This window comes from Trichoderma gamsii (genome assembly GCF_001481775.2).
Source record: "Trichoderma gamsii strain T6085 chromosome Unknown Scaffold_48.2, whole genome shotgun sequence".
Lineage (NCBI taxonomy): Eukaryota > Fungi > Ascomycota > Sordariomycetes > Hypocreales > Hypocreaceae > Trichoderma > Trichoderma gamsii.
Genome location: NW_020171385.1, coordinates 82,631 through 103,416, shown reverse-complemented (window position 1 = coordinate 103,416; position 20,786 = coordinate 82,631). Strand labels below are relative to the sequence as shown.

Here is a 20,786-nt window from a genome sequence, read left to right as displayed (position 1 = left end):
CACAAGAAGATATATACTTTTGCGTCGGGCCGATTTGTCTGGATGTATAAACCAAATGTACGACATATAATGCAAGCCAGCCATTTGATGGACAAATTTCTCCCAATATCACACTTTTGAGTGCAAATCATCGACCATGGCTGCAGAATCATCAACTACGCTTGTAGACAAACCTTGTTGCACGCACTATATCCCCTGCCAGTGCCCCTCGCTCCCCGAGTACGCTTGTCCACCTCTAGGAGATGAATGGTCTCCCTTGTGGCTGCAAAGACGTCATGAAGACGAAGACTGGAACAAGGTCCTTGCGGAGAGAATGATGAGGCAGCGTTGGCGACGAATAGCTGCTGCCGTGCACGATGCATGGCTGGTGTTCAAGATTGGTCGTCCGCTAACTCCACCGCTCAGGGCACCACGATTCCGATGGCTGATATCGTCTGACCTTGTTCCCCGGGGATACCAAGATGGACAGGCGCCATGGCGCATGCTTATACGGTCCTATCTCAAGGACCTACCTGGGCAATTGGCTGATGGAAGCACTCAACAGTCTGTATTTTCATGGCGAAACTATCCGAGACATGTAGGCCGGTTGCATCATCGCACAAAACTCGACGATGCGCCTCCTGAGATAACGTGCGGGAGACGAGCCGTCTTCTCTCAACAGGGCAATGATTTTAACCAAAGCCTGACCGGAGAGTGGCTTGTTATAGTCTACATCTGGGCAACTGACAGTGCATGGCTGGAGAAGACGGATGTTGCGGACTTGGTCTCCCGTGATAGTGTGACTGGGTAAGTGATACGTGACTGAAGCTTGTACACTGCATATCATGTCGAAACGTCACTTACATGTTGCATGTTGACTCTCTAGTATTCGCGCTTGGGAGTGGATTGATGCAGTTGATGCTCCCACCAAGCTTCTACACCTGTTCTATACATGCCAAACAAGGAAGTCTCCAGAGCAGGACGCGATATACGCCGGACTCCCGTATCTAGAGTACAACGCTGTTCCAATGAAGCGCGGAGACCCTGTGCCGGCCAGGCTCGCCGGACTGAGACGTTTGATGAAGGGACGAGCAAGACATTTGTATTGTGCGGCATATGAGTACGACACGTGTACATGTACGAGCCTTGTCCGGTAGACGGCAATTTGAAAAATATCAACGGCCACATGGAAGGCTGTGCAACAGAACTTCTATACCAAGCCGTTACATGAGTCGTTAAGAGGGGCCAGAGTCTTACGCAACGCTGTAGCTATAGTACTAGGGCTTAAAGTATCTTCATGTTGTCTTCCCCGCTTAGCACGGAATTGTAAGCGACGTTGTACTCGTCATAACTATCCTTCATTCCCAGCATTAGACGGCCAAGCCAGTACAGCAGAAACAGAGTTGCCTGCGAGCGAACAACCGCCGACCAGCTTTGAAACTTCCACACCCAGTCCGGCACCACATCACCCAGTAGAACATGTCAATACGCACCGTCCCCTGATGCGTCCAGCAGTCGTTCTTGTAAAAGACCACCCGCGGCTGGAATTACAGCGCCCAGTTGACCAGCCACTCCCTGGCGCCATCATCAAGCGCCACATACAGAAGGCGGATCTAGAGCGGCGTGGTGCAGAGCCCTGAAGTAGGCGTCGGCGTCCTGGACGAGGCTGCACAGGGTGCGATACAGCTAAGCATCCGCCGTGACCCGCGCTCGATGCTGGAGTACATGACCCCAGGCCCAGCCGCCGAGCATGTCCAGGGCGATGCAGTGCCTAGGGTCGAGTTGAAAGAAGCGCTCCGGCGCCCACTTGCTGTGCACGGAGATCGTCACCTCCAGGGACCGGCGGTCGCCCCTCGAGAAGTCAAAGACGACGGGATGGGGGCGCGACAGGGCAGACTTCTGTTGGCTGCGCGTGTCGCTTCTCTTTGCACAGTTGGAACGGTCCAGAACGCTACCCATGCCCAGGGAACTGAGAAGTGCGTGGAGGATGTTTGTGAGGGCCATGGAGCCGCAAGACAGCTGAGGTGTAGTAGATGGTTTGTAAGAGCAACAAAGAGTCCATCAAGTAAACAACATGGCGAGTTATGTGGAATGGGCCACGAGCCTTTGCAGTGAAAATATGGTAAGGCGCTCAATCTCACATCTGTTTGGGGTTGCAGAGACGGCTGTTTGATACCAACCATTACCCACTCGTAGGACCCGACCAAGTCCGACATAGTGACCGTGTCCTTCTTCAGCAACGACCTCAACTTTAGCGGCATTGTGTCGACCTGCATCATCGGCTATACAAAAAAGTCCTCATGTGCCGACCTGATTCCCGCAGCCAACAAGACCTCCAAGGCAACACCCTGGACGGGCTCTTCGACAACATCATGGCGGCCATCCAGGCCAGGGCGAATCCGCACAAACCCACCTGCAGGTCTACTGGACCAACTACCCGCAGCTCTTTGACACAACATGCGACTCCGACAGGTTTTGGGTGGGCGTCTGGCCTGCATACTACAAGGGCGAGTTACCGACGCAGGACCTTCGCGCCCAGCTCAACCAGCTGTCGGCCGATCTCAACGACCATCTAAAGTATTTAATCAACCGCTGGAACAGCAGCCTGACGTAACCCAGAGCACTTATGTCGATATCGACAACACTGTGTACCTAGGCAAGCGCTTCTGCAAACCATTCAGGACTGAGCCACTCAGGAAGCGACCAGAATAGCATGGCTTTCTTCTACCTCGGCGGCGACAATGACGTTCCCACCGAGTATGTATATTCATTTACATTTATTTCAATATTTCCTTCTTTTCTCTAGCTCACTCCAGCAACCACGTTACCTTGCTGACCCAAGATGGAAGTATCCCGCTGCATAAAGCCCTAGATAGTGCGCCAAGCGGCTGGTCCACCACAACCATCAGCTCTGCCGACTGCGCAGCCCAGCCTGATGGCATGTGGATCGGTGCCGAGTTCATTCTATGCAAGCTGGCCGTTTCGGCCGTGGGAAACGAGGCTCTGGTTACAAATTGGCAGGAAATGCTCGCCCGCCAACGGTGACACCAACACGACCGTTTCCATGGACAGCGATGGCAACGTCGAGGTGATCGAGGTCTCTATCAGGTATGCCAAGATGTACCACTCAAAGTCCAGGCGACCGAGGCTATCGCTCACCAGATTGCAATGCAGTTGCGGACAAATTAAAGCCGAGGTATGCCATTCACACAAAGAGTAGAGGTTCGGGTCCCCGCTACCACGCGTAGTTTGTGCGGGTTCCGATCCCGAGAGGGGTGGGGCCGGGCCGGGCCGGGCCGGGATTGAGGCTGGACGATGAGCAAGGTACTTGAATGTAACTTGAATGTAACCTTTCCGCTCTTTGCCAGTACTCTAATTTAAACGCCTTTGATCTAGAATAAGACTGCTCTCTTAAGTGGAGATATAGTGATAGTACTCTAGTAGTAGAGGAGCGCATGAATGGCTCTCTATCGCGTATACATTTGGTGCTAATGCTACGGTGCTGAAGAGCTACTAAAACACGACGTACTCAAAGAGAGAAAGAAGAGCGTTGACATCCTCTTTGGAAACTTTTATTCAACATCTCAAGCACTATTTTTGAACTTAGCCATGGAACTATGATGCAAAGACGCCTCAGTAAATAGGTTGGCTGATTGAATCATGATTAAATGAGTGTCGATTACGATTAGCTTGAACAGAGAGCTCTCCAGCTCGCATCATGCCATCAACAAATTTATCAGAGCATTGACGAATAGCTTCACTTTATGAGTAACGTCCTATGTTATATTTATAAATGCATTACGACTTAATGTATGCTAATGAGTAACTAGTTCAAGCGTGATCGAAAGCAGTAATGTTCATGTTTGAAGAGAACGCTGATGGAAGTGAAGCTGACTTCTCGCGATGCTGTCTCTAACCAAGAAACCGTCATTCCGCCGTTGACTTATGATATATATTATCAGCTCAAAAATCTTATTATGTGGCCATGAGGTCTTGATAGCAACGTCCTAAAGATAAATGGTAAAAATGCGAGAGATGAACTTGAAAAGAAAATGATTGAAAAAAATGATTGAACTGAAGAGAAAAGATGTCAAGAAAAATTCCGGTCAAAGCCCTATGTTTCATTGTTTTGGCCCAGCTTTGGTCGTTAATATTCCCATGATCGATGAGTTTCTCTTCTCATATTGCCACGGAGAATGCCTGCGTCAGAGGCTGCCACATAGCAATCTTCGCCCTCAAACCAGGTTTGTAGCTCAACAGTGTCAACCTTCTTATACACATGATAGGCTGACTGAGATGGAGCGCCATATGCGTCTCTGGTTGTTCTGCGCTTATTAGTCTCCGTAGTGGTGAATTGCTTCCTTGTCCTTGATCCCTCAATCTCGAGCGAGAATCCAAATTCCGTAAAGCCTACGCTGGCATTGATGGCATCGAAGGCTTCCTCTCCAGATTCGAATCTAAAGTCTTCCTCCGTCGCTGCCTCTCGGGTAACCATGGTGTTGCTATTGTTCGTCTTGCCGAACTGCCGCACCGATTCATGGTGGAGAGGTCTCATATTGGCCATCTCCATGAAGCTCTCCCCTCTCGGAGGTGTTTTGTACTGGTCCCATTCATCTGTTGGGTCATTCATGCGGTATTTCTGACATTCGCAGTTGTTTCTCTGCGCACCTGGGTCGTGAATGACTCGACTTAGATGGCGGTATGAAGGAGGGGGAGTACGATTGCCTGAGGGCTGAGGAGATTGAATACCGTCGTCCGAAGACAGATCAAATGTGACACGGCGATTGTTTGACATTTGGAGGAGTATGAAGAGCCGTAAGCTGTTTTATTTTTGATAAAGAGTTGCTTGACGGATCGAATGAGTTTGGAGATGGAAGACTGTGTGCAAAAGACGTGTTGCTCTATATATACCCGAGTATGGCTCTATACCGGCGGCCATGTCTTTTCCCCAAATCTCTTGGGACTCGAAAGGCCTTTCTCCAAAGATTACCACTGTGCTAATACATCTGCAGGAGGTTGCATATACGAGCGCGAATGTTTTGTGACGCGATGCATAAAACCAATCACGGATCACTTTTATACATACGTACAACATCGGGAGCACCGAACACGTCGCTCAACGCCTTGTAACACAATGTATGGAATCGATTATTCGATGATATTACACATACGTGGAACACATGGACTCGATGTTATCGCTACACTTCTGATAAGCAGCCATCGGGGGGTTTCTCGTCAGACGTTACGCAGAGGGCGGCATAAATAGATAAGGCGTGCAACCATGAGGCCAATCTTGACTGGCTGCCCCTTTTTACACGTTGGACCCAAGACACGTGTACAAACTCGTCTGGTCTTTGAAGCATTGTAACATGAAGCATTGTAACTTGAATTAATATGTAACAGGGCGGGGTTGGGTACAACGCATTGCTGATGCTCTCGGGTCGAGTTGCATCCGCCAGCCCCACGATTCAAGTGCTTGGTTCAAAGGCCAAGGTATCACTGACCAATGAAACATCTCATCATATCAGATGAACTCAGACATATGTACCTGGCGAAATTCAGGCGTCGCATTTGCTGCGACTAGGAACTCTGGCAAACAATTGGCCGCAACATGGCTTCATGTCCATGTATCTAGCCGTGGATACTGCGTGGATACTGCACTTTGTAAGACTCACAAGGGCATTTATTAGCCATCATTGGGAGCATTCTGCCATTAGAGTACTTGTAAGCTTGTTAACTGGGCCGCGACGGACGCAATATCCCTTGGCCGGACTATGGTGATCATGGGAACAGACTGTTGATTCAGATGAGATGTAAGATGTTCAATCCACTTGATTCGAACTCAGCCGTATAAAACGAAGAATCATTTCTATATCCTTGATCGAGCCCCTAAGAATGCCAAACAACTTCCTTGGGCCGCCTAGAGGTTGAATGAAGCCAAGTCTGGGACAGCTTGACTGGCTCGAGTCCTTTTGCACGGAAACAGGGACTCAGATGAGTCTCCGTTATCATTTTCTGTTCATGTTCAAGGGCAAGTAGATTTCAGGCTTTCTCCATGCTTATACTCTCGTTCGTTTGAAGTGACAGCAGTTTGAAGCTCAGCGAAGCTCCAGAGCCAGCACGCACAGACGGCCATACCGGAACCATGATTCTTCCTAGGCCGGCCTGCTATGTAGGCACGTCCCCTTAGGCACCACAGCCCTCTCCATTCCGAAGATTCTGAAGCTTTCCTGCTCAGCCTCATCACGTTAAATTGCTTTCCTACGCCTTTTCTTCTTCACTTCTCCATGGCTTCAGCTGAGAGCTCCCATACTCCGCCTCCTGGCGCTACAATCCATCAGCTCAAGATCAAGGCCATATTCGATGCCCTCAGCGAGCGCGACAAGCTCTATGCCCACTACCTTGCACGCGCAGCATGGCATGGAAGCAGGATCATTATGCGGCAGGTGTCACCAGAAAGCCCCGACATTTTCGACTTCATCATGAATCTCTACCGTGCCTGTGATGGCAAATGGGACACCTTGATAGCGCAATGCAGCATCACTCCTGAAGAGCTGACTGCATTTCTCGAGTATGCCGCCATGTTCCTTTGCAACTTGGGCAACTTCTATGTAAGCCAAGAGCTCAATCTGCCCTCTTCTGCGTCTTCTTCTGTTGCTGACCATGATTAGGGAGAGGGCGACCAAAAATTCGTCCCTGATGTACCGGCAGAAGCTCTCAGGAAACTTGCTGGCATTTCCCCAGAGACAAAAACCGGGCTGGACAAGATCATCGACCCTCTGCTGGCAGTTCCACCTTTCAGTCTCGGCTATCCTGGTAACAATACGCAGTCGGGCTACTATCCCACCAAGGAGCCCATCACTAGGGACGACATTGCCAAGGTCTCGGACGTCATGAACAAAAAGTCAATAGGGCCGGAAAATACTCGCATTCGAAAAGTGCTCAAGGATTGCAAGCCTGTCTTACAGCTGTTGCAAGCTTCTGCAGAAACTGATCTACTCGAGAATGGCGACAACCAACTCGCAGACGGCATCTTGCTTATCCGAGGCGATCACTCGGAGGAACTAGCCAAGATCTGCTCCGATTTAGAATTGGCAAAGCAGTACGCAGGCAACGATAAACAAACCGAGCTCTTAGCACATTACATCGAATCCTTCCGCACTGGCAGCTTAGACGCTTTCCAGGAGTCGCAAAAGGCCTGGGTGGCAGACGTATCGGCCAGGGTCGAAAACATACTTGGCTTCATCGAGCCGTACCGCGACCCGGCTGGAATCCGTTCCGAGTGGGAGGCCATGATAGGCATTGCCGATGCCGATGAAGTCGGGAAACTAAAGACCTTTGTCGAGAGCTCGACTACATTCATCCGGCAGCTCCCATGGGCGGTCAAGGATGTGAATGATGGCAAGGGACCATATGAGAAGAGTCTGTTTGAGGCTCCAGACTTTACTAGTGTCCACGGTTAGTCACAGTGGTTCAATAGCTTCCTGCGCGTCTGCTTCACCAAAAGGAAAGGAGACACTAATGAATCCTCCTAGCGCTGGCTGTGTGCGGCAGCATCGTCTTCGAAGCCGCCAATCTCCCGAATGTGGGTTTTTACCGTCTTGTCTTTTTTGCCATCAATAAGCTCATTTCGATAGTACGAATATATTCGCGAAACCCACGGCTTCAAAAACATTGTCCTCGCAAATCGTCTCAGCGTCAACAACAGCCCCAACCTCCCCTGCCACTGGATTCACTCCTCCGAGCTCAACTTGTTCAAAAGCACCACGCACATTGTGAGATTCCTCACCACTGCCATTCACGAACTGCTCGGCCACGGCACAGGCAAGCTCCTCAGCGAGACGTCGCCAGGAACTTACAACTTTGACAAGCAGAATCCTCCCATCAGCCCCCTCAGCGGGGAAGCCGTAACTTCACACTATCTGCCCGGTCAGACGTGGACAAGTATCTTTGGCAAGCTGGCAGGAACAGTGGAGGAATGCCGTGCAATATTGATGTCGGAATATTTCATGGACAACAAGCATCTGCTAAGCATTTTTGGTTACACTGATAGCAGCAGCATCACAGCTGACGACCGTACGTTGCAAGAATTATAACTACTATATAACACAACACGACACTAACTCTCATCAAACGCAGTTCTCTACGCCACATATCTCAACATTGGCGTCGATGGTCTGCAAGCACTCGAGCATTACAACGTCCAAGGCCAAGCCTGGGGCCAAGTCCACCACCAGGCTCACTTCTCCATTCTTAAACACCTCCTCCAAGACGGCGACGGAACCATCTCTATCGCGCACCACCCCCTGCAGCAATCTCTCACAGTACATGTTGACCGATCCAAGATCCTTTCCCACGGCAAACCATCTCTGGGCTCGTATCTCTGCAAGCTACACATCTGGCGCTGCACCGCCGATGTGTCCGCATGCAGCAACTTCTACGAGCCCTTGTGTGCAGTTGACGGCGTGTATGAAGAATGGCGCAAGATTATTGTATCGAAACCGAAGATGAAGTGGAAATTTGTGCAGTCAAATACCTTCCTCACGGGTGAAACTGTCCAAGTCAAGGTTTACAAGGAGACTAACGAGGGCATTATCCAGTCGTGGGCTGAGAGGGACGTTTAAAACTATAACATCGCTTAGCATAGTATACTTTAGTATCCATTATACGATTTATCAGGCTAGCATGCATGTGATTTCTCTAAATAGGTTCCTATATAGCTTCGCTACTTACTAGTAGTAGTTTGCTTGATGGTCTACATAATCAGATGGGAACATTTCAAGCAAATTCCCGTACTGATAACCAAAACGTACGGGGTGCGACGTACGGAGTACACCGAGAAGGCAAATTTATTTTTTCGTCCTCCCTTGTTTTAGGATCTAGGCTTCCTCATCGATTCCTTATCGCCAAAAAATCGGTACCCATCTATCATAGGCATCTTCGTTCCCAAATTGCGTCGCACTTTTATCCCTCCTGAGCAAATATGTTTCCGCCTCATCTCTCAAGTCTTGTGCTTCTTTCTCACTGCCATCGTCCTCATTCTCGTTCGTAAACGAGTTCTGGACTAAAGCCTCGGAGAGTTTAAGCAGGCCACGCGCATGCTCAACGGGCATGGCGTCGGCGTGGAATTTTGTAATCTCAAGGGCGTCACGGAGATGTTTACTAAACAGTAGATATTGTAAGTCAGGAGTTCTGAGAAATAGAAAGTATAGGGGTGAAATATAGGAGATCGATGGGAGACAAGTGAAACGTACATGGCAGCCTCCACCTTGCCCTGATCTAGGCAAACCACGCCCGTCTTGTAAATGCATCCTGCATTGAACGGGTGAAGGCGCGTCTGATCACCTTTAAACCACATGTTCTGCGCTTCCATGAAACTTGCCTCGGCAGCTTCTAGTCTGTGTCTACGCCGTTCAAGGATACCTTGGACAAAGTATGTGCTGCGAGAGACGTTAATCGTGACGTTAATTGTGTTGTAGGAAACGGACGAGAGACTGTACGTACTAAGCCAGCATAGCCCAGTTGAGAGGCTTTTCCTGCTTGAACTCTTTGATTGAAACGTCGAGTAATAGTTGCGCCTCATCGTACTTCCCCAAATACAGAAGACACCTCGCGGTATTCTTCTTTGTCACCGTGGGCCAGTCCGCTTCCTTTCCTTGCTTTACATTCCACGCGGTCCAGGTGACGCGCGACTTTTCAAACCACATGAGCGCTGTTTCATGCTGGTTGGCAGTGTTGTAATTGTATCCAAGGTTCTGCTCGAAACCGCCGAGGAGGCCACCCTTGCGAGGCTCTTCTGCTAGGCGCATATTGTAGCCCTTGGTGTTTAGTTGGATAGCTTCTTGAACCCTACCGATGCTTTCGTACATACTGGCCAGATGTGATAGTGTCGAGGCCTTGATATCGATGGCTTGTTCCTGGTCATCGAGTGTGTCGACGGCTAAGAGATTTATTTCGCAGACATCCACGAGCTCTTTGAATGCATTGATCTCGTAGAGATACCTAGCATTGCGTTAGCATATTGTCGCAAAATTATAGCAGGCAGCTTCTCACCTCTGACAATCTTTCAGAAGCTCACAGAACAGCGATGACGCCTTGAATTTCTTCGAGTGTTTACGTTCCTCCTTGAAATTGTCTTTCAAGCAGAGCACGTGTTGTAAGCAACGATTGCACTGAGTCCACTGATGATAAAATTGATTCTTGTTCGTCGCGTCCGACTGTTTGGGAAAGGCGTTGTATTCTAGCACCACTGCATTGTCGAATGCTTGTTGTCGCTCCTCTGGGGATAGGAAAGATCGGAACTGCGTCTGCACCATACGATGGCACGAGATGATACGAGCATCTTTATCCCATTTCATCAACGCAAGGGTTAATAGAGGCTCCATTGCTTCAGCAAATCTGTAGTCGAGGTCAGACAAGCTTCTTCCAAGGGATCAGACATACTCCAAATCATCGAGGAAAAACTCAAGATCATATGGGAGATCGTGGCCTTGCCTGTTCTCAAACAGCTCCTGTGCCATGTTGTCCGAGACCAAGAAAGATGCAACTCCCAGTAATACTTGGCTGTCTCTTTCCAAAGTACCAAACGATACGTCCCACACTGCCTGTAACTCGGATTTATGAAGCCTTCTGGGATCACTTAAATAGATGCGCGTGAAATCGGTGATGGACCAGGACCTTTGTTGAATCAGACCAGCAATGTGAGAGATACCCAACGCATGACCACTGAGGGTTTTAGCAAGTTCAAATGCCGAGAGTCCCTCTGTATGAATGTCGCGACCTATGTTGTCTTTCAACAAGAATAAGAGAAACTCGGACCCGGTCTTTGCATCCCATGAGGCTATTTCCAAGCCGGAGGTGGCAAATTTGTACACCAAGTTGTGATTGCGGGTGGTAATAATGGCCTTTCCATGACTTCCTTCCGGCCAGTATAGCCCCAATAGCTCATCATCCTCGACATTGTCGTAAACCACTAACCATTTGCAGTCTGTCATATAGAGAATCAGTAAATGTCCAAAGCAACAAGGGACAGTGACCTACTAGTCCTTTGAAACCAGTTCTGAGCAAGTTGCAAGTTCTCATTGTGTAGGTTGGCTTGTGCTCCAGGCAGTTTGAGCCGCAATGCTATGTCTGTGAAGCTCTGTCGCAACGATGCCGTCGTCTCACCATAGACCCAGAATACGGCGTCGTACTTGTTCTCTTCCATCTTTCTCTCGACATATCGTGCCGCAATGGAGCTCTTGCCGACGCCACCACGACCAAACAAGGCTATAGATTGGAAAGTTGTTGTTGATCCCTCCCTGCCGAGGACCTGGTCTATCTTCTCAAACGTGCTCTCTCTGCCAAAGAACTCTGGGTATATCTTGGTTGGCAGCTGCATCAACGATACTTGCTGTGTGATTGTAGCAATGTCTGAGGGGATGGTTTGGCCTCGCGGAGAAGGTGCAGTAACCAGACTCTCAACCCGCGACAGAGTTTCAGAGAGCGCCTGATTTGTGTTGATAAACTCACGCTGAAGCCATGACCATGAGTCCTCCTCGCCACGCATAAACTTGACCGCGATTGTGAAAAAATGAACCAGCTGAATCTGCATGTCAAAGCATGCTTCCTTCACTTGATCCGCCTTCTCCTGAGTTGACGCAGAGTAGTGCTGCTTGAAAGCCTCTGCTTTATAGCCAAGCGATTTGGTCATTCGTGGGATCACGGGGAGAGCATGTAAATCCTCGGATATAAGCTGTCTCGAAGTGAGTAATACGCTGCTATCCAGGAGGGTTGGCAAACGCGCACTCACCTGTAGCAGTATGCCAATGATGCCCCAGAAGAAGTTGGCCTGAAGGCCGGGAGCCAATTGCGACTCAAATATGTCGGTGAAGCGGTGATAGCGACCAAGTGTTGGCTCCAGTAAGGATATCTCGCACGGAATCCGAATCCCTTTGCTGGTCTCGGTGCCTGGGTCGAACAGCTCTTTCTGCAGCACATCCCACGAAGTGATGAGTAGCACTCGCTCAATGTCGGCTGGCTTTAGGGAACTTTCGCATTCTTTGGTAACTTGTGCCCAGTTTTGGAGAAAGTAGCGCTCTCTGTAAAAGATGTGTTAGCTCGGCATACTCTTCCCGGCCAGAAGGGCACAGGACTCACAAGTCTGAGGAATCCATGACGCTCACTACAAAGTGTCAGGTATACACACGCAGCTTTATGATGAACAAATGTCGAAATGATGCTTGTTGCCTGATATTGAAGACGACAGAGCCACATTTATGTCGATTCAATGTGACGATAGGGAACTCCTTGGAATGCGTCCATATGGCCTGTGCGAGATGTGTTGGTTCATGGTCTACCAAAAGTGGAGTTACATAACTCTCAAAACAAAAGCCTGTTGGGTAGGCTGCTGAAAAAAAAGCTATTATACTTGTGAAAGAGCTTGAGATGATCCTCAGGTCCCATTACCCGTCCATGATTGTATGTGGGCGACGTGGTGTTAAGGCTTCTTACATGAACACTAAATTACTATATAACAGGCCTTAGACCATTTAATTTTTACTATTTACTTAAAGATACTAAACCCTCTGAAAGCCAGCATACCAAATCTGCGCTCAGACACGGGCAAGGGGCTCACCGTTCTCAATCTTCCTCGCACCGTACTTCTCGATGCGGATAGATTGGATGGCGATGAAGCCCGATGGTCTTGGGGCGTCCAGTTCATGTCTAGCGTGTCCATGCTGCTCTCATCGGCAGAGTAGAGGTTGGAAGTCTCGCTGGAATGTCCGACGACGTACTCGCACTCTTTATAGGCGACGAGCTTCAACTTGCCCCCGACTTGACGTTGTGAGAACTCGATGGCATGCTGAACAACCTCCCGCTCAGGGCTAAAGTACATGTCTAGTTGAAGAGTTAGGATGCTCAATTCAACGACAAGACGCAAGCGTGGACGGAGATGGCTTACCGTTGTAGATGGCGGCTGACCAGTCTTGAGAGAGTCGGTCGCGGATGGAGCGCACCTTGGTATCCAAGACGAGTCCTTCAAGCTCCAGATGAGCCTGTCGAAGGATCGTTAGGCCGAGAGTATCTGTGAACGCGGCGTCAGAAATTGTACGGTCATTAAACCAGATTTAGCTACATACCGTAGCAGCCCCTGCTTTTCAAGCCTGAGAGTCGTTAGCGAATGACACAGCTGAAAGTAACACACTTCGTGACGAGCGTGAACTTACCGATGAACCTGGACTCGACAATGTCGACACGTCCGATTCCTAATAAATGGTCAGCAGGCCCTCAAGAGCTTCGTAGTCTGAAGCCTCACCATTGATCCGGCCGATCTCGTTTGCCTCTTTGAAAATCTCCAGTGAGCCGGTGACGACCTTGTCGCCGACCTCAAGCTTGACGGGAACGCCTTGTTCGAAATGAACAGTGAAGGGCGTCGGCTTGTCAGGAGCGTTCATCGGATCTACGGATGGATGTCAACGTCTCCCCGACTTGGTTGTAATTGCCACTACTCCTTACCAACAGTGCGCTTCCACATATTCTTCGGGGGCTGCATTTCTGTTTCCTCAGGGATCTGACAGGGTCAGCACGATGCAAGATAGAGTTGATCAAGTGGATGTAGGTAGCCTTACCCCAGCCTCATAGCTACAGTGGATGATGTTGTCGTCCATGAACCAGGGAGCCTTGGGCGCAGAGCTGACGGGGATGTTTTCCTCGGCTGCGAACTTAGTAGATCCGCACGTCCTCTGTGCACTAGTCAGCTTGGCTACGAAAGCGAGGGTGAGTGATGACAAACGCGAATCGGTTGTAGAACTCTGGCAATCGCCACGGAGCCAGAACCTTGAGGGTAGGATCGCAGGCCTTCCATGCCAGCTCGAAGCGAACTTGACTAGGAGACACCCTTGCCGGTACATCCATGGCTCAGGATCGTGCAGTTATGCTCTCTCGCGATAGACCATTGCCCGGGCAATCACCGGCCGGGCAAGACTCGTTCCAAGCAGGTCATCTCGATGTTAGCTGGATGTCGATAAGGGGTCAAGCTGAGTATCTTACATTGGTCCTCATAGATTGCGTTGCCTATAGATTGTGTCAACAGGTTCGTAGAACTCTCCAAGACGCTGAGCGGCGAACGCACATTGAATAACAGGCCAGACCAGCTCGTCGATAAACTCCTGTTGAACATCTTGTATGATCATGCGCTCGGCCCCGAGCTTGACGGCCTTGGACTTGACAGCCTCGAAGTCCTCCTCCTGGCCGCAGTCGGCAAGAAAACACACAACCTCATAGCCTTGCAAAACCAACCATCGGAGAATTGTACTTGTGTCAAGGCCTACTATGTGCATGAGTATGAATTTGCCATCTTGTCTTGATTGTGTTCAACTCACCACCTGAGTAGGCACTGATTTAGGTCAGTCGTCAGCCAAGCTGTGTCTTATACTGTGTCTTACACCAGTCGGAATGACTTAGAGACAAACACGTTCCGGTGCCATTGTGATGATTTCTTGAATTCAAGAGTTGGCCTGTAGAGGTGCGAGATATAGATCCAAGGGGTAGATGCAAGACGTACGGGCAGCAAAGCAATTTGGCGTCTGCCTCAAGAATCGGCCAAGATCAATTGATGCTGTCAAGGTTCTTTTGAGATTTCCTGCTCCGAAGACGGCCATTACGTCGTGAGTAGCCCGGCCGTTTATGGGGGACTGCCTTTTGATAAGGCTAGTCATATATGGGCGCCGCAAATTGATATGGGTATGCTGCCAACAGCTGACCTCCCCCTACTGTAGGACAACGCTCAAATGACTACAAGCGAATGCAGATTCGCGGGCTTGCAACACGATCCTAAGCTTCTTGCTATATCCTTTAAAGGTCATAGCGAGTCCGATCCATTTCAGGCCAACGCTCTCACAAGCGTGTTTTTGACGACCTTGAGCATCCCAACCTACCCAAGGTGGGACAAATGTTCCGCAGGTGCTTGGAAAATATTTTTTAGACGCATCTCGAGTCTCTGGACCTCCGGCTAGCGGCTGGCTTAAGAATCCCGCCTCTGTGTGGAAAGCTAGGGAAGCATCCTTATGCTTCGACGAGCCAAGGAATACTTCAAAGGCATCGTCTATGGCAAGCAGAAGATCTGGTGCCAAGACACAGGATGAGGATTCCATCGTCTTGAAGAGAAAGCAACTCGCTTGGTATCAACAGCTGGCTGACAAGAGCCTTGGGCCTGTCCACCTCGCGGTCATTACAACTTTCCTATTACCTGAAGATGGCAAAGATGACTATCTTCACCTAGATTTCCTCCTAGCATTAGCTAGGTCTGTGGATGCTATCTATCTCAAAACACTCGATTCTGTATCAGCCCTTGCGCTGACCTTTACGCTGCATGGTATGGAAAAGCCCACAGACCGAAAGATTTTCTACTTTTTGTCACGAAGCGACATGAACACTTTCAACGACGCAAGATCATGAGACAGCTATCTATAACCCCGAGTTTCCCATTACCTATCTAAGCTTGTACGTGCTTAAGGCGTCTGGTACGACAAAGCTGTGAAAGCTGCACAACAAGACCACACAAAAAAAAACAAAAAAAAAACATACAACAGCCGGTGTTCGCTGATGGTCACCCACTCAACTACTAATCTGCCTCTCATTGGCTTGACTCTGGGAGAGCAGACGGGATCCCGTATTTTCCAATGGATATGGTCGTATGTGATGTGAGATCTGCTCATCACAGCTTACAAAAAAAGACGACATGAGGAACTCCAAAAAGATAAAAAAACATACAACAGCCGGTGTTCGCTGATGGTCACCCACTCAACTACTAATCTGCCGGTTAGTGGCTTATCTATGGGGGAGCAGACGGGACCCCGAGTTCTCCACTACCTATGGTCGTATGTGCTTGTAATTGAACCAAATCCTATTATATAGGTACATACATATGTATAGCTCCCAAGGGATTGCGGTTCCAGTAAACTACAAAATCTCATTCTAACGTGCTATCTATTACTGGGTATGGTTATGTTGCACTTACGCAGATGACCCCTGCCTATCGGGAGCGGAATCTTTGAGTGGATGAAGCTTCGAGAATGTTGGGCATCATCCTTGGCAGCTGTGAACTGTCTATAACAGCGCTTGTGTTGGCAGGGAAAAGAGTAAGTGTTGGAGTTTTGAAAGCCAGTTTGTTTACCTTATCATGCAGATAGGCATGCGTACGTCCTCGAGTAGCATTTAACGAGGCCTGTATTATCTAGCACGCCAGAGTTCTAGAGCAGATTATGTGCATCGCATAGAGCTACGAAGCACCACTTACATATCAACAGCTACTGAAGCAGCCTCCTGACTACACGCCAAATACATGACTGTGGTATAGTTGTAAAAAAATGATCTCTATATCAGTACTACATATCCAGCGCCCATTCTATCCAGTAAGATTTCTTTGAAATTGTGCAACTGCTTCTTTTCTTTGTTAAGAGTGAAGTATCGTACTGTAAGTACCACTAATTTTGGGGTGCTGGATATGTGCAACAGCCGCTCTGTTGCCAAAGACTCGCAGCAATTACACAGTGCTGAGCGATCGGGCAGCGTCCCTGATAGACTGAAGAGTTACCGCTTGCCAGCCTGATCGCGGCCTGATAATCAGTCCCCCAATTTTACGCGAATCAAAACCAACATCAGAGAAGTACACTTGGTTACAATCTGCAGACTGTGAAAATTTTCTGGCCAAGGCCCAGAAAAGTCTCTTCTCATCCTATTCACCAACCTCAAGCAACCAAGCCTCCATCTTCTCCCCCACTCAACGCAATGACAAGCAAAACCTGGTTCCTCCCTCCCGACTTTACCTTTCTTCCAGACGGGCAAATTGCGCTCGGCAGCATCATCCCCAGTCCTCGACAACCAACCGCCACCCTCGCTTCTGCCATCTCCTACCCGACTATCATCCTGCCGAAGACCAAGTCCATCACGGAGAAAAACCTCAGCTTCTCAGCCGAAAAGAGCCGCTCCTTAGGGCTCGCGCTCTTTGCGAAGCTTCTCGACGTCGGAAATGCCAAGGTCGATGTGTCATGGTACAAGAACAAAACCTTCAGCGCCGTCGATCATGAGGTGCGCACATACCACGGAGCCTTTGCTCCAGAGACCTTGAGAGCAATCTTGGCACTTGAGGATATTCAGAAGCACATCGATAGCGGGCGTTTTGGTAAGCGCCACGTATATATCATCACGGGCTTACGCGTGGTGCGACAGAGCTTTATAGTTACCGAAGAGAAGGGGATAAAAACGGCAACTTCTGTTGGAGTATCAGGATTTGTTCCCACTGGCACTGTGCCTGCCGTTCTAGGAGCCACGATTGCCGGTAAAATAGATGATAGGGCTAGGAATAGCTACGAGACAGCACCGGGAATCGTTTTCGCATATCGGCTACACGTGATTCGACCCAAGAATACAGGTGCCGATGTCGAGCTATTTTCTGATAGGACAGCATTCTTTAGCGGCGAAGCTGAAGATGTTGAGGCTGAGATGGAGATAGTTGAGGTGGACGGCGCAGTGTACCGAGAAGATTTAGATGCAGAGCAAAATGATTACGAAGAGACGCGACTCGAAGGAGCAGACAATGACGCCTATATCGTGTTTCACAGTTAGTCGCCGGCAATGAGAGCGAATTACTGAAATGCAATCAACGCATGCTAGAAGGCGTCTAGAGAAAAAATTATTCTGTAAGAAATGGCACCACATTCACTCGGAACTATGCTTTTCGTTAGATAGATTTGTTATGGTTCATTCATGTTATTGTAATATGATTAGACCGTTCAGTCACTCTTCGCGCTATCCTCTATGATGTTCTGTCCAAGTTTGACAGGGTATCAAAAATAGCTGCGTATCGCGCGAGATCAATCGACTTCTTCCAAAACCAGATCGGGTTCACAGCCCTATGCCGTGGAAAGTCCTCGTCTTTTGGTGCCAGCCGACCCAGTGCTGCCTCCATGCCTTTGGTGGTCCAGAGAAGTTGTAGGATCTTGTCGGTCGTGCTCGCCGCTTTTCCTTGCAGTGAGATTAATTGAGGCAGTGCAGTGGCGTATATCAGCAATGTAGCACTTATGCCTGCCATTATTGCCGTCGCGACAGATGACCCGGGCTCACAAATCTTCGGGTATGTACTGCTAAATTCCTCTTGAAGGGAGTTTGGGATATCGTCGCCGAATGTGCCGAGTACAGTGGCACTATTGCTAGTACTTCTTGCATTTGATTGTAGAAAGACTCCGTTGCAGTTTGTAGCGTAGACTGATATAACAGCAGGGTGACGGGCAGGGAAGCTTTCATCGTCTATAGACGAGTTCCCAGCACTAGCTAGGAAAATTATATTCTCTTGGCGTTCCTTCTGTACTTTCTCAATAGCGTCGCATATCCCTTGGTCCTTATGATGAAAGCCAAAGGACATAAGGATAATATCGGCTTTGCCAATCTGCCCGGCCCAGAGGATAGCCTACCAGATAATATATAAGCTTTATGAATGAATATTACGCAATCTCGTCGCTCACCTTCTTGATGTTTTCACGACTGCTCTCAAGCTCATTAGTGTTTTTAGCAACACGCGCAACTATAATACCTGCTCCAGGAGCGCACTCCATCAGGAGCCTTGCCATAAGGGTCCCGTGTCCAAAATCATCTGTCATAATTGGCGCGTTAGGATTAACAAAGTCTCTTTCCTCGACGATGCTCTTCATCAGTCCGCTCTTCGCTCGAAAGGCAGGGAATTCTCTGTCCAACCCTGTATCCAGGATGGCGACGCGAATCTCGGCTGAAACTGCACATGTGCGTCGTTTATGCTCCACCACTTCACTGATTTTTTTCAGGTCTCGTAGCCACATCTGAGGAACTACAGTAGCGCTGTGAAATTCTGCTTCTGGTTCCAATTTCCTAGGCTCGTTATCAGATACTCTTTGCAGGGGAGAAGGAGGCTTCTTGTTGACATAATTAATGTGCCCGACTTGCGTTCCGAAGCCTTTTGTTGCTAGCCATTTGAGTGGGAAGACCACGTATTCGTAAAACCTGCTCCGTATAACGATATATTCTTTCTCAACTGGTTTTTGTTGCTCTGATGCAGGATTGACGCCCTCGCTCTCGAGACAGAATCTCACAGCTTCATCAAAATACTTCTTATTATTCCTAAAACCATCCCAATCCATCTTTCTAAGTTCTTCTAGCTCGTCGATTGCCCTCTTGTGATTAAAGTTCGCTTGCGAGATTCTATTTTTGCGATCTATGGTTTGAAACGGCTTAGCGAGACCAATTTCTAGAAGCAATACGCCTATATCAAATATCTGAGGATATTTATGTGTCAGCTGATCCTTGTCTGAGATATCAGAATCAGTTCTGCCAGGAGTGCCGAAAGGAAATGACAGATATGCGCATAGTGGTAGTTGATCTCTACTTCCTCTATTGCCCTCCTCAGGCATAAACCAGATGTCGTCGCTCGTCCATTTAGTTCGCATTATTAATTCTGAGTTATAATATTTCCAGAATGATCGGGCTATAGCGTATGACAGTAGCACTTTGTCTTTTGGGGTGAGGTTGTAATAGCGTAAGACCCTTTTTAGAGGTTCTCCATTCCCAGCCTGGAAAATTTGCCGTAAGACTCGCGAATAGTTGAGCCTAAAGAGACCTTGGCCGCCCTTGTATGAGAGAGGCACGCTAGCATAGATTTCTTGATCGAGAATATGGCAGAACCCTCCTCGACTCAAAAGCTGGCCATCATCAGCATGGCTGCTTGGGTTACTGAAGCTCAAACCGTTAGTGAGAATAACACTTAAACTACTCTGTGCAACGAGCTAACATCAGCAACGCTAAATTATCAACAGATCGATCTAGTTGACGAAGTGGGATGATGGGACGGGACCATATACTTGGTAGGTTTAGAGGTAGGTAGGCAAGTGTTGTTGCCACAACTTCATCCTGCGAGGGTTGCGGATACACTTACATCATCAAACTAAACTCTTGCCAAAGAGTCATACCCATAGCTGAAACAAGGACTGTCATATCTCGTGCAACCTTTTTTTGATCGGCCTGGAGTTCATGCAAACAGAGTCGTGTAGGATGTCGCATGATTTCCGAGTCGTCTTCAACGGTCAGCATCGTTCGGCAAGTCTGATATTCCGTAGATTGACATTCAGCGATGGATTGAAGTGCATCGAAAGCCCCATTGTTCAGGTCATCCAAAAATGTATCCGGTGTCTCGAGATGCTGAGTCACGATCTTGGGCAGTCCATCCCCGCCTTTGGTCAGCCTTTGGATGAGGTTGTCACAATCGCGCCCAATTTCTTGGCTTTTTCCCGTTTGCTTCTTGAAAAAATTCATAACGTCTGTCTCCAGATCTGTGGTGTAAGTCCAATTGAAAGGAAATGAGCGCGCTGGTCCCACCGTTGGCCGAGAAATAGCATCTAAGCTACGCAACATTGTGCGGCAGAGTTGGTCAACATCGGGCTCAAGGCCATAAAGCGGAAGAGATCCGAGATATTCGTTAATTAGATGAAGCCTGGCGGCGATCCCGTGAGCTGCGCAGTAGCTGCCATGGTCGGAAGGTTTCAAGCGTCCTCCGCGAAATGCATCATATATCACTCTCGAGAACACTATCGCACGAGATGCCAGGAGAGCAGAAACACCTGTATCTTCAGCCATAGTATAGGATGCGTTCATTTCCAAGTGAGGAGCTCATCAAACCCAAGGTGGGAGCCTGGAAGTAACCCGTATTATCTGCACTCGCCATTGGTCAGTGCAACTTCGTAATCTCCCCCGCTCGATGCCTTACAATCTGGTACAAGAGCGATTGCGACTCCAGCCATCTC

The 20,786-nt window shown here is 48.9% G+C and overlaps 6 protein-coding genes across 6 annotated transcripts; 3 read left to right on the top strand and 3 right to left on the bottom strand.

Annotated features, from left to right (window-relative positions):
- Nucleotides 1-136: 136 nt before the first annotated feature.
- On the top strand, nt 137-3,024 carry TGAM01_v209573 (hypothetical protein; the record flags this gene model as incomplete). The annotated part of the gene is made up of 8 exons (XM_024550587.1): nt 137-163; nt 203-786; nt 866-1,116; nt 1,348-1,460; nt 1,597-1,968; nt 2,303-2,556; nt 2,692-2,736; nt 2,796-3,024. The coding sequence occupies 8 exons, from the start codon at nt 137-139 to the stop codon at nt 3,022-3,024; spliced, it is 1,875 nt and encodes a 624-aa protein (XP_024404666.1).
- A 1,102-nt stretch (nt 3,025-4,126) lies between these two features.
- TGAM01_v209572 (hypothetical protein) lies at nt 4,127-4,774 on the bottom strand (the record flags this gene model as incomplete). The annotated part of the gene is made up of 1 exon (XM_018800855.1): nt 4,127-4,774. One exon carries the CDS (start codon nt 4,772-4,774, stop codon nt 4,127-4,129), a length of 648 nt encoding a protein of 215 aa, XP_018665687.1.
- Nucleotides 4,775-6,266: 1,492 nt separating this feature from the next.
- TGAM01_v209571 (dipeptidyl-peptidase 3) lies at nt 6,267-8,603 on the top strand (the record flags this gene model as incomplete). The annotated part of the gene is made up of 5 exons (XM_018800854.1): nt 6,267-6,590; nt 6,651-7,437; nt 7,515-7,564; nt 7,617-8,055; nt 8,119-8,603. 5 exons carry the CDS (start codon nt 6,267-6,269, stop codon nt 8,601-8,603), a joined length of 2,085 nt encoding a protein of 694 aa, XP_018665686.1.
- Nucleotides 8,604-8,879: 276 nt separating this feature from the next.
- Nucleotides 8,880-14,621, bottom strand: TGAM01_v209570 (argininosuccinate synthase; the record flags this gene model as incomplete). Its single annotated transcript, XM_024550586.1, has 19 exons — nt 8,880-9,141; nt 9,234-9,419; nt 9,484-9,981; nt 10,033-10,377; nt 10,423-10,966; nt 11,020-11,713; nt 11,771-12,059; nt 12,118-12,142; nt 12,562-12,858; nt 12,923-13,045; nt 13,101-13,124; nt 13,188-13,226; nt 13,277-13,420; nt 13,477-13,531; nt 13,590-13,701; nt 13,754-13,877; nt 14,011-14,034; nt 14,093-14,287; nt 14,525-14,621. The coding sequence occupies 19 exons, from the start codon at nt 14,619-14,621 to the stop codon at nt 8,880-8,882; spliced, it is 4,077 nt and encodes a 1,358-aa protein (XP_024404665.1).
- Nucleotides 14,622-16,749: 2,128 nt separating this feature from the next.
- Nucleotides 16,750-17,586, top strand: TGAM01_v209569 (hypothetical protein; the record flags this gene model as incomplete). The annotated part of the gene is made up of 1 exon (XM_018800852.1): nt 16,750-17,586. One exon carries the CDS (start codon nt 16,750-16,752, stop codon nt 17,584-17,586), a length of 837 nt encoding a protein of 278 aa, XP_018665684.1.
- Nucleotides 17,587-17,776: 190 nt separating this feature from the next.
- Nucleotides 17,777-20,637, bottom strand: TGAM01_v209568 (hypothetical protein; the record flags this gene model as incomplete). The annotated part of the gene is made up of 3 exons (XM_018800851.2): nt 17,777-18,427; nt 18,483-19,725; nt 19,922-20,637. 3 exons carry the CDS (start codon nt 20,635-20,637, stop codon nt 17,777-17,779), a joined length of 2,610 nt encoding a protein of 869 aa, XP_018665683.2.
- Nucleotides 20,638-20,786: the final 149 nt, after the last annotated feature.